Source organism: Hordeum vulgare, chromosome 4H (assembly GCF_904849725.1).
Source record: "Hordeum vulgare subsp. vulgare chromosome 4H, MorexV3_pseudomolecules_assembly, whole genome shotgun sequence".
Lineage (NCBI taxonomy): Eukaryota > Viridiplantae > Streptophyta > Magnoliopsida > Poales > Poaceae > Hordeum > Hordeum vulgare.
The window spans coordinates 492,114,274-492,127,769 of NC_058521.1; the positions used below are offsets into that span (position 1 = coordinate 492,114,274).

The window sequence follows — 13,496 nt, forward strand, 5'->3', positions numbered from 1 at the left end:
GAACTGAGCCTTCCCTTTGCCCTTGAACTTGGCATTGGTTACGGCTGCAGCTTCTGCTTGCGGAGTGGTCGGAGCTTTGTGCTTCTGCTGCGGGCCCGCGACCCGCATACTCGGAAGGGAACTCAGTCGGAACCGAGTCCGAGTGCTGGGACAGCGGGGCAACCACAACGGACTCTAGAACCGCCACTTGTGAAGACGCGTTCTGGCACGCCTGGGCGTGTTGCACCCAACGCTGGAGCCGCGGACGGCGAGACCGCTTGCTGCGGCGCGTGACGGCGGTGCAGGTCGACACCGGAGCCGACTGTTGGAGAAGAAGAATGCCGCGGGCGCAGGCACGGAAGTGCGTAGCCCCACGACGGGAAGCGCCTCGACGTCGAGAGGAGCATCCCGAAGCCACGCCGAATCGTCGATGATGAAGGAGAGAGCGCCGAAGAAGATCTGGTGACCCATGCTCGAACCTCCACGACATGACGAAAGGAAGTAGTCGCAAACTCGCCGGAAGTCGCTTAGACGCCTGCCCCAAGGTGGGCGCCAATTGTCGTGGGTATAAGCCTGACAGTAGATGTGTAGGGTATGAAAAGGATGGGCAGAGCCTTAGCTACGGCGAGGTTGTATGAGTTCAGGCCCCTCTGCGATGGAGGTAATAGCCCTACGTCTCAGTGCTCAGGGAGCTTGTTGTCGAGTGGAAATATAGAATACAGTGAGTTGCTAACCCCTCTACCAGCGGGGGAGGGTGGCTTATATAGAGTGCGCTGCCCTCCACAACGGTTCCGGTACAGGGGTGGAGTAGTGGCGATTGAATGCGTACGTTACAGGTAACGTACGCCCTAAATGCTAATAAATGCACCTGGAAACGTACGACCGTTTCCCTCCAGGGGGGTTACGATGTACCGAGTGGTATCTAGTCGGTTAGCTTGATATCCTCCGAATGCTAGTCTCTGACTGGATGGTCGAGGACCTGTTACCGACTGGATGATGGGGACTCCTTAATTCAGTCGGAGCTGACTAAGGGCCTTATCCTTTGTGAGGGGTAGTCCTTGGGTAGGACCTACAGGGCAGGCCTATGACCCTACCCTAGGACTATAACCCCATCATTCCTTAAAAAATCCTGTAGAATTTCTTTGAATCAAAGGAGCAAGATGACTCAAAGGACAAATGACTTAATCTAAGGTATGACTAAAATTCCTATAGTTGGTAATCTAAGATATGACTTCAAATACCTATAGTTGGTAAGGCGTGGAACAGAACAGTGGCAAGATGACTCAAACGCAACAACGTATGGCTGCAAATTTGATTGCCTAACCGGACACATGTATGGCAAAAGTGCAATTTTGATTGCCTAAATTTAGACATACATGACAAATGTTGTTGGCAAACTTAGCATATGAACCAAACAGAAGGAAGTTCGTTTTCCAAAAGCCCTGCTTCTCCCAAAACTGGGCATGGCCGACAATTGTTGGTTCTAACAGATGCATGCCCGACGACAACGTTGGACACGAAGTAAACATAGATTAAATCTCTACTATTAAAGCAGGATCGAACGTCGTGATGGTTCGACCTCTCGTTCACTCGTCCCCCACCCACGTTCTCCTATCACTGATTTTTTTTCCAGCCCTCCAAAAACCAAACAGTTCAGTAAAGAAAACCAGATCCATAGGCCTCGTCTACGGTAGAACCGCCCTCTCTAGGCTGGAACCGCTCCCGATGCCGCCCGGTGCCACCCCCACCCCCGCGCGCTCGCCGCCGTTCCCGCCGCTGCCCCCGCCCCTGCGCGCTAATCGCCGTTCCCGACGCCGCTCGGTCCCGCCCTCACCCCGCCCCTGCGCGCTAACCGCCGCTGCCGGCGCCGCTCGGTCGCCCGCCCTCGCCCCCGCCCCCGCGCGCTAGCTGCCACTCCCGACGCCGCTCAGGCCCGCCCTCGCCCCCGCCCCGCGAGCTCGCGGCCGCCCCCGTGCCGCTCGGTGCCGGCCCCCGTGATGCTGAGGGGCAGACCCCCATGTTCCCTCGGATCTTCGGCCATGAAGCTGGAGGGTATGTTTCTCAAGTCTCAACCACCTTCCTTGATCAACTACTACTGCTCTGTGTATACATGTTTACCATGCTGTTAATACATTCAGTTTATGTTCTCCTCTAGGATTTTCAGATTTCAGCTTAGGCTAATTGTTTGTTGACAGAGAATAGGTCGACCACAGAACTGAAAACATGCGAAGCAATCATAAGAACTGTGCTGCCTGTGCAAACCGTTACTGAATAATTGCTGTTGTCTGTATCGTAGTGGCGTCACTGTTGTTGAATCTTGATAGAGTAACTATGGAGACATAAGTCAATATCATAGATTGGTACTAGGATTCTCAAACAAGTGAAGATACATCAGGGGTTTGTTCCATGTTGCTTTAGTTGACTTGCTATATCTACCAACAACAACAACAACAACCAAGCCTTTCAGTCCCAAACAAGTTGGGGTAGGCTAGAGTTGAAACACATAAGATCTCGAAACCAAGTCATGGCTCTGGAACGTGGATAGCTAACTTCCACGCATATCTATCCATCTCTTTATTTATCTGAGGTGCTCGGACATGAAGTCCTTTTATATAGATATTTCTGGTCAAATTTATCTGTTGCACGTCCCCTGAACTTATTTATGCTCACAACATAGTGGAGAGTGTTGGAGAGGGCGTGACAGATGTTGCCCCTGGTGACCACGTCCTCCCTGTGTTCACCGGGTAGTGCAAGGAGTGCCCACATTGCAAGTCTGCGGAGAGCAACATGTGTGATCTTCTCAGGATCAACACCGACAGAGGTGTGATGATCGAGGATGGCAAGTCGCGCTTCTCTATTGGCGGCAAGACGATTTACCATTTCGTAGGGACTTCCACCTTCAGTGAGTACACTGTCATGCATGTCGGTTGTGTTGCCAAGATCAACCCTGAGGCTCCCCTTGATAAAGTCTGTGTTCTTAGCTGTGGTATTTCCACTGGTAAGTTGACTTGTATTGTTGTTGTAGTATGCTTATTATGGCTACAGCTTATCTCGAGATGCTGAGCTGCCATTCTTTCTTTTAGGTCTTGGCGCGTCAATTAATGTTGCAAAACCACCAAAGGGTTCCACAGTGGCGATATTTGGGCTAAGGGTTGTTGGCCTTGCGGTAAGTGTCCTAATCCCTCCCTTGATTGTTCTGCAATTGCAACCGGTACATGCATCTGACTTGCATCTATTTGCCCGTCGTATTTGTATGATTTAGGTTGTAGAAGGTGCAAGGATTGCAGGTGCATCAAGGATCATTGGTGTTGACCTGAAGGCCAGCAGATTTGAAGAAGGTAAATACTCCTTATTTTACTATTCATGGGGTTATTTTTGTTGTGTTGAGAAGTTCCTCAGATTTTCTATTTTCTCCATGTTCAGCTAGGAAGTTTGGCTGCACGGAATTTGTGAACCCGAAAGATCACACCAAGCCAGTTCAGCAGGTGTGTTCCTTCACACGAGGAAAATAGTTATTCATTATGCTTAATGATGATCATGACATACAACTTCATGGTGATGCTTCAGGTGCTCGCTGACATGACAAATGGCGGAGTTGACCGCAGTGTTGAGTGCACTGGCAACGTCAATGCTATGATACAAGCATTTGAATGTGTTCATGATGTATGACTTCTTAAGACATCAATCGTCCACTCAAGCATGATCATTTTGCATCCCTCTTATCTCTAGATGGAAGCTTGAATTCTGTGATCTGTATACAGGGCTGGGGTGTAGCTGTGCTGGTGGGTGTGCCACACAAGGACGCTGAATTCAAGACCCACCCGATGAACTTCCTGAATGAGAGGATCCTGAAGGGAATCTTCTTTGGTAACTTCAAGCCACGCACTGACCTGCCCAATGTCGTGGAGATGTACATGAAGCTGTGCTGGAGAAGCTGCCCACATACGACCGCGCGCGGACGGTGGTGCTGGCCATGCCGGAGGGGGAGCTCAAAGGAGGTGAACGCGGACAAGCTGGGCACGCAGCAGCGCATCGCCTCGGTCGGCGACGATCACGAGTGCTTCCTCTCCAAGTTCAAGGACCGCGTCAACCGGTACGCCCCCCAGCTTGAGCTTCTCACCTCCTCTTTGGAATTTCTCAGCCAGGTGGGAATTCGCAAAATTCTTTCTTTACAGGTCAACAACAGCAGCAATTGCCCAACCAGCCACCACCATTACCTAATCAGCCACCACCACAGCTATATCAGGTTCTTTTCTTCTAGAAGATATGGTTGATTTGATTATGCTGTCTTAAAGTTAGCTTTTTCCTCGCGTAAAGAAATTTGAGTCTATTCCTGAATGTTTTTGCCTTTACGCAGCATTTGCTGTGCAAAATCAGTTTTAGGATGTACATGAAATGGTGGAGTATTCTTGATCTGCTCAGGAGTTTTAGGCCTCGAAGAACTAAGCATGCAATGAGGAATTGTTAACTAACCTTTTGCTATCATAGTGTAGTAACATATTATCAGCATTACAAAGTAGCATGTGAATTGACTCTTATTATCAGATTATCTATAATCCAATAAGACTAATATTTCACATAGTATCCATGCTTATGCTTATGTTAAAAACTTGGCCTGAATTTTGTTTCTTACCTATATCTGTCGACGGCTATTATTTCTCAAACATGCTTTAGCTACTGCATTTTTATAAAGGCTCATCCGAGTCACCTTCAAATGGTATTTTTTTTTCAAAATCTTGCTCTGATGGTCAAAGTGAGGAGTTAGGATTGCTATGGTTTGAGGTGTATTTTAATGTTGTAGCTTACTAGCTTTCTACTTTTGTGTACAATCGGTTCTAACTCATTTAGCTTGACTGTAACTGAGAGTGGATAAGGTACGCACCAGTTTGTCAAAATACACATTGGTTATCTTACGAACAAGTATATCTATCATCAGAGCACAAGCAAATATCTTATTGTTTCATGAAGCAAACTGGTCGCATTGATGCTCCTAGATTGAACTCATCTGTTGGATTGCCCGCTGCATCAGTGCTTGGAGCTCCTCTCACAGTTGCTTCTCTTCTTGTACAGCCTATTGGAGCAGCTCATCCTCCACCTCACGGTCCAAGTGCAAGATCCGTCCGTCCGGCATGCGCACGTGGTCAACGCGCTGCGACGGTTCAAGGTCGACTAGTTCACGGACGAGTTATTCACCGCGTTCTAGGTGTCGCACCGGCAGCAGCTAGCCATGCTGGACATGGCTGCGGCGGCAGAAGCGCCGGCTGGGCCGGCGCCTGCGGTCGGTCCGCGTCTGGCGCCGCGTGACGGGCGTCGTCTTCGCGGCGATCCTCGTCTGCTCGGTGGTGGCCGTGGCTCGCCCTCTCGCTTTCTCGCCGTTGAGTCCTGCTCCACCTCCGCCCTCCATCTACTTGCTTCAAGATGTCTTCCACGGCTGGTAGCTTCCGCGATTTGGGTTTGTAGCAGGCGTGAACTATGCGATGAGGGTGTGCGTCCTCATCACAGGCGGCTACGACAAGTACCGTGCGCCGCAGCGGATGGTGTACGAGAACGCGTAGAAGACCAACAGCTCAAACTTGACGCCCTTTGCCTCTGTCAAGGATAGTGTAACAGGTGCGTAGATCTTGATCCTTTCCTTCAATGTCGTTGTTGTCTGATTGTCTCCGTTCCTGTGAAGACAGTATTCTGCCTGGCCGGCGCTTCAGCTTGATGGAAAAACAAAAAACATAGCAAACCTGACTTACTGTAAGATGGATTGAATCAGCTAACATCGTACTAGCTAGCTTTGCCATGAGATGGATCGGTGAATTGATTGATCGACTAGCTAGCAACGCACGCACGGACTGGCATGAAACGTGTTTACTGTTTATACTTTTTCAACTCACGGCGATAAAACCTAAGAGCTACATGACTAAGTAGAGTTAGAATTTCTGTATTACTTTGGACAAGCAATCATTGGTGAATTCTGGCTATATGTGAGATTTATTGGCACCCAACAGAGAGAACTAGCAAGCTGGTGATTTCATCGTTTTTAGGAGGTCAAGCTTGAAAAAGGTACAATTCTCGACTTCTGAAGAATCATGTTTTTTTTAAAACATCTCGAATCATGTTAATCATAATATTTCCCCTGCTTCAAAATGCTCCCCGATGTGTTAGTTAACGGTCCTCTGGATATAGTTTATTTGATTTTTTTACAGAATTTGACCATTTATGGAGGCTTTCGTTAACGATGGATCAACCTTGGTTCTAACGATTAGCGTATCCGACATGCAACCCCCGGGGAAATGGGTTGCAAAATATAGCCTGTTTTTCGTTTGTATGGTTGTGGTCATAGTCTATTTTAAGCCTGTATAAGTTTCTGTGGTTGTGAAGTGTATTCACCTCCACGTAGAAATAGAAGATTAATTTTTTTCACCCATGAAGTGTTGTCGTGATGGTTCGACCTCGATCGATCCACCCATGTCCTCCCACCAAGGTAAATGACGATTCTGCTAGCTCCTACGATCTGACCATCAGTTTAGTTGATGCCACTAACCTCTATCCACCATGTTGATTGGCTACAGATAGATGTCAATGTGAGGGTCATCGATGGGTCGCTGTCCGGCGTGGTGACCATTGAGTCATGGAGAACACATGCAAAATTGGTCATACTCAACAAGTAATGTTACAAGAGCTCATTTCTTCAGAATTGGCATATGTAGTCATGTACTCATGCGCTGACATTTCTAGAGTTAGCCCCTAATCAAATAAATGTTTGGTGTCTGATTCATCATAGAATATTTGTGCTTGGTGCAATAAATTTCACACATGACATGATTTTGTTAGTCAAACGGTTTATTTAAGCAGGAGGTAATCTTCTTAAACTCTCTATAAAACAATCGGAATAGTTCATTAGTTGATTGCTTAGTTCTGTTATCTATCCTATCTCTTGCTCATGGAACATAACCTCAAAATATGCACATAATACTCCAAGATCTCCCATCACGATATGTCAAATCTAAAAAAAATGAGTTGATTCATTTCCATGTGATGTGGAAGTTATTAGTGGTCATTTTTTAACCATACAGTTTGAGTTCACTTTTGGCAGTTATGCTTGTTGAATATGATACTTAAAAAATCGATTATGTGATGTAGTAACGTCAAATGTGGTAAAAAATGTTTTTTATGGTTCATGTGGAAAATGCAAAAGCTTTGCCTCTGTTTATACTGACCATTAGTTTAGAATAGTATAAGCAAATCTCGGATGCATTAGGTTTTGAAAACCCTTTATAGCAGCTGGTTGGTGCATAATTTACAACGATGACTTTAGTCATTGAATTACATGCTATTTGTTTTGTAAAAAATATGTGTGTTGAATGGTGGGTACCCCTGAAAGTTTCCTTGCGAAAGAAAAAGATGCAAATAGAAGTTATGGAAAATAGCATACTAACAAATCAAATATAAGGAAAGACGGCGTGAAATTTGAAACAGATGCAGGAGGAAGATGCTTGGACAGTGACTTGCTAAAGAAGAACAAAAATACTAAGGGGTTGTATTTCTTTCTACGGCATGTGCTTTTTAATATGGTAAAAACATGAGGCATCTAATATCATAATATAGCTTTAAGAAAACTGACTTAGACTTCAGTTCCATAGAATCACTCATTAGAAGTACATGGATAAGGAACTATGTATCAAATAATTTATGAAGAACCCAAATTCGAGCTGAGTTTGCCTTTAGTGAGCTCCTCATATCTCTACTATGAAAGGACGAGTCTTTCAAGACAATAAATACTTCGATATGAACTAAAGGAACATTATCTGTTGAGCTGCTTTTTTTTGTAGCTCTATGATAAGATTTAGCATGTCGGTATCCTTACATTCTAACACGTTCTTAAACATAAATAAGATCCATGGGCATCTTGATCGTGAGCAGAGAGAGGGGAGCAGAGCTAGATGGCGAAGAGAAGTCGTCGGCATTGTGGTGCACCACGCGATCCACTCCTGGTCGATCCCTGCCCATCCCAGCGAACATGGTTTGTGGAAGGGTCTCCTGGACACGACGCACACTGGGTGTTGCCACAAAAGATTCAGACCGGCGTGGCGCTGTTGTGGCGGGGTCATGGGGCAGGGCCGCCACGCGGTGGATGACGTCGTCCAGACTGCGCGCGCGTTCAATGGAGCACTGCACCCCCTCCCCCCTCGATCTCAGCTCACAACTGCGTAGCTAGGAGGGAGGGTTCAGAGGCGCATTGTGGAAAGTTGGGCCGTGATGGGTGCCTCGCACACGCTGTTCTGATGCGCGTCGTGACGCGTCGGAGGCTGCATGGGGAAGCATGGTGGGTGGCTAGCTGAAAGCGGGAGGGGTGAGCAGTGAGGAGAAAGTGAGACTGAGAGTGTTCACGGTTGTAGGATTGCTTTTTATCCCGCAACTTTATAATTTTTGTTTCTATATTGGTGTATATTTTAGCATAAGAACGGAGGTATTTACACGATCTATCAGGGCTATCAAATTTCTTGGCTAGATTAAGAAAATGTTATTTTGCATATTCTAGATGTATGTCTATCTAGCCTTTTATTTTGCATGTTAAATATGAATATATGATACTATGTCCCGCAAAGGTTGTTAGGGCTATGGGAGGACGACGATGAGAAAGGGTAGATCAAGCGTTCAATGATGGTAGTGAGACAACTAGCGAGGTTGAGTCAACGGCGGAGATCAATAATGAAGATAAACGACATGAGTTTGTTGTTCCGTAGCAACGCACGGGCACTAAACTAGTAACACTAAAAGCATGAAAGACCTGACAGCACGATTCCATAACAGAACATAAGGTAGGAATTAAGGTTCATATAACATGTAACAAGATAACTAGAACCATAGCATTGTTCACACAGAACCGCACGGCACCGCACCATCCAAAACACCAGGCATAATCCCCAACAGCAAATCATCACATGCCCCAGCTCAGACGATTTCACCTGAAGCGCAGATCCTGTCCATGATGCTCCCCACGACCTCCTTGGACTGGCGCAGCAGCACGATGCTCTTCTTGAGGCGCTCGCGCTTGGTGCCGCTGCTCGGCGACGGCGTGAGCATCCGCTCCATCCCGGCCATCTTGTTGCGCAGCAGCTCGTTGGCGAGCTCCTCCTCCAGATCGTTCTCCACGAGCCGCTTGACGCCGAGGAGGATGTGCAGGGCCAGGCCGTCGATGAGCCGGAGCATGATGCTCTTCCAGTACGCCGTCAGGCGCGCCCTCAGGTCGAACGCCTGCCTCGCCAGGTCGGCGTGCGCCCTCATGTGGGACACGTCCACCTCTCCGAAAACCTCCAGGGTGACCCGTGCTGACTTGGACTTGTCCTCCACGGCCTTCATGAACCTGTCGTGGCACTGCATGATCTCCGACCATGTCTTCATGTAGTCTGGGTTGGCCGTGTAGTCGGCCACCTTCTCCATCTCGATCAGCTCCTTGACGTGCTGGGCGGAGCGCGCCCGTGCCTTCTCGAACATGCCCTGGACTGCGCGGCGACAGGCCGCCTGTACCTGCGGGAAGTTCTCTGAATGCTGCATCAGCACCTTGACCACGATGTCCTCCACGTAATTCCAGACCTCGTTCACAAGGTCGTGCGGCACCTGACGAAAACAAACAAGAATATTTCTTTCTGAGTTGCCTTTCAAAAAAATGAGCCGCAGGTAAAAGAACAAGATTCGGTAATATGAAGGCCATTTACTACCTGCATGACTGTGTCCACCTTCTTCTTGAGCAAGACAAGGAATGCCGATCTTGGCAGAAAGTTGGGGAGGTTGATGCCCTTGGTCTCCTCCAGCACTAGCATCTCCTCCATCAGAAACAGCTGGTCACTGCCCCTTGGGATCTGTGCAGGCAGTTTCTTGGCATACTTGTCGAACATCTCAGCAATACGGGCAGTGGCATGGAAATGGATGTCGTCAGGGTACTCGTCAAACTCACTCCTCACAAGGATCTTCTCCAGTGATGCGCACACCAGCTTCACGATGTGGAAGAAGGCCCTCACAGCGTCAGCAACGTTGCTGAGATCTGGCGGCATCTGGTCGAGCTCCGTGCTGCTGCGACTGAGGCGGTCGTTGATCTGCCTGACAATGTCCGGCAGGCACTTGGCGATGATAGTCGCCTGAATCTGGACCAGCCGTTGCGCGAGCACGGGAATGCCCACCATGTCCTTGTCAATCTTTGACAGCAGCGAGTGATGCTTGAACAGGCGCTCCTCCTCGACTCGCGCCTGGTCGTACGTCTCCTCGCCGATGCGGTTGCGGACGCAGACGTACCCGAGACCAATGTTGACGTCGTCCATGGTAACCTTCTCAAGCAGGCCCTCCGGTGCCTTGTCGACCTTGGTGACCACCGCGAGCGTCCGCTCCCCGGTGCGGTCCACCTGCTGGGACATGCGGATGGACTCGCACGTCGGGAAGTCGACCGTGGCGGAGAGCACGTTCAGGATGATGCTCTCCTTGGGCGAAATGTACTCTCTTATGATCCTGGCGATCTGGTCGTAGATGTCGTCGGGCTGGCCATGGACCGGCACGCGCGTGATGCCGGGGAGGTCGACGAGGGTGAGGTCGGGCACGCCCCGCTTGCGCACGATGAGGGTGATGGGCGCGTCGGAGATCCCCTTGCCGGACCCGGCTATCTCAGCCGTGGCGGCGTTGATGGCGTCCGCGACGTTGGCCTCCGTGGTGGTCACCACGCGGCCGTTGCTGTACTCGAGCTGAAGCACCGGCGCGTCGGCGGAGGGGTCGTCCTGGAGCCGCATGACGAGCGGCACGCGGGTGCAGATACCCTGGCCGCGAGGGAGGCTGATGCCGGCGAGAGACTCCAGCACGCTCGACTTGCCGCTGGATTGGTCGCCCACGACCACGATCGTCGGGAGCTGGATGCCCTCCTGCGTCACCTTAAGGTGGCGCAGGCGGTCGACGGCGTCGAGGAGCGGGCGTATCTGGTCATTGTACGAGGCAGCGATGGCGCTCCCGGTAACGGCGCTGGCCGCGGCGGTGGCCGTTGGGTCGCTGAGCACCATCTGGAGGTTGGACATGCCTGAAGCGAGTGCTGGGTGGCTGCGAGCTTGGCTGGAGGAGTGTGCTGCTTGTACATGGAGGCGGGTCGATTTATATGGTGGGGAAGGTTTGGGCGGGGAGATGAAGCGGAAGCGGCTGGGGCGTGGGGAGTTGTAGCGTCGGGGCGCTGCCGCATGGAAGCTCGCATTCACCCCCCGGGCCGTTCCGACTTCTCAGTTTATCCCTTTCTTCATTTTCTAGAGTGGAGTTCATCATTTTCTGGTCTCACCGACGGGAGGTCCTATACGGTGCATTCAGCGCTGGTCGCTGAGGTCCTTCAAAAACTGACAAAAAGTTCATAAAATTTTAAAAAAAAGTTCAGATTTGAAAAAAAGTTCAATGATTTTTGAAACATGTTTACGTATTTTCAAAAAGTTCACAGTATTGGAAAAAAATCATTGATTTTCAAAAAAAGATCATCGATTTTCAAAAAAAATTCATCAATTTTTAAAAACAGTTCAGTGATTTTGAAAAAAGTTCATGAAATTTTAAATTATGTTCACTGATTTTTAGAAAAGTTCATCAATTTCAAAAAAAAGATCATCAATTTTTGAAAAAGTTCACCGATTTCCACAAAAGTTGATTAATTTGGAAAAAAGTTCACGGGCTAATACTCAGGTAGGATTTTTAAATGGGTCGGCCCATGGCAGAGCGCTGCAGGCGCTGGTTAGCAAAATTTGCCTGTAACCGACGCCTATGGCGCTAAATAGGTTTTCCCCTCACCGACAACCCCTCGAGTTCCGATCTTTGATGGCCAGGTTACAGGGCCGAATCAAGCTATGAAGCTGACGCCCCATCACATATGGGCTAGCTTAGCGAAGACCATGGGTGTGTTTGGACTGTAGTCGATTCATCCTATCAATTTATTTTTCTTCAAAAAACGGGGCACCACTCCGGCCCCATTTCTATATCGATACTTAATAATAATAAAGGCGATATTGCTTCCCACGGTACATCATGGAAATTGCCCATAAAATTATAAAATAATAACCACCAATGACACCTTTAGATGACAAAAAAATGTTTCATACGGAAGAATTCCCAGCCTCAGCTGGCCCATGCAGTAGGGACCTTCTATATTTTGCTCTGCAAGCTGCGAGTAGACGCATTACACACGTTTCGACTGGCCTATGTCGAGGCGGCCTATTTTATAAATTGTGTTTTTAATCTTTTTTTCTACTATAAATTATCGGAGACTCCAAAAAAGTATCTAAATTAAAAAATGAGAATTTTGAGAGAAAATGTCTAATACATCATAAAATGTTTGTGGTTTCAAAAACTGTTTGCGATTTTGTGAAAAAAAATGTTTGCTTATATATAAAACATTATAAATATTTTAAAAACACATGTTAGGGTAATATAAAAATATTCATGATTTTTTAGAAGTTCGTGTGTTAAAAAATATTAATGAAATTGAAAAAAATCACCAATTCGAAACAAATCATGAAAGAGAAAATATTCTGAAAATTGAAAAACTGATCATGCCTTATAAAATAGTTTATTTATTTTGAAATACAGTATTTAATAAGTCATAAAATGTTTATGGATTTCAAAAATGTTTGTGAATTTGTAAAAAACATTTTCTTATTCATAAAATGTTCAAAATATTGAAACCGAATTTTCTGGAAATAATAAATTGTTCATGATTTTTGTAAGTTTGTGTGTTAAAATATGTTAATGAAATTGAACAAAATTTTGAAAATTAGCAAAATGTTAATGAAAGTAAAGTTATCCCAAAAATTCAAAAACTGTTCGTGACTTACAAAATAGTGTACTCATTCAAAAATGTTCACAGATTCAAAAAAATAATCATGCATTTGAAAAAAGTTTGTTAAATTAAAACATGTCCATTAAATAAAAAACTCCCCTGAATTTCAGAATTTGTTCCATCAATTTAAAAAATGTTCAGCGATTAGTTAAATGTTCATCGATTAATGAAATGTTTACTGATTCAAGAAAATTGTCTAAATAATGTTTGCAAATAATATAAAATGTTCATGAATTTAAAAAATATTCTTGAATTTATAAAATGTTTGAAAATTTGTATAAGTGTCCATGATTTCAAATATGTGCACGAATTTAGAAAAAATGTTCATGATTTCATGAAATTGAGAGTGATAGTGTATATCCGTGGTACAACAAAACGTGCTCATGGCCATTCGAGATTATGATTTTTTTTCGTTGCAACGTACGACCTTTTTGCTAGTTATATAAATGAAATTTAAACCAAGTCACAACATCAGGTTAAGGCTGGTCATAGTGAGAATAACATAAGTAGTAACATAGCTCCCACATAAGCAAAAGTAGTGATGTGGCAACTAGTTAATGAAAGGAGATGCAAATAAAGTAACATAATATGCTACCATAACGTAACGCTTCCCAATGCAAATTGACTCTACAAAGCAATAAATGAAGACATCTATGTTACCACATCTATAATACTACACAAT

General features: G+C 46.5%; 1 protein-coding gene and 1 pseudogene across 1 annotated transcript; one reads left to right on the forward strand and one right to left on the reverse strand.

Annotated features, from left to right (window-relative positions):
• Nucleotides 1–1,704: 1,704 nt before the first annotated feature.
• Nucleotides 1,705–5,417, forward strand: LOC123450651 (annotated as a pseudogene).
• Nucleotides 5,418–8,770: 3,353 nt separating this feature from the next.
• LOC123450652 (dynamin-related protein 4C-like) lies at nucleotides 8,771–11,262 on the reverse strand. The gene is given in 4 exon segments (XM_045127796.1): nucleotides 8,771–9,626; nucleotides 9,659–9,738; nucleotides 9,856–11,100; nucleotides 11,102–11,262. Coding segments are annotated over 4 exon segments (2,190 nt in total). The 3' UTR covers nucleotides 8,771–8,922.
• Nucleotides 11,263–13,496: the final 2,234 nt, after the last annotated feature.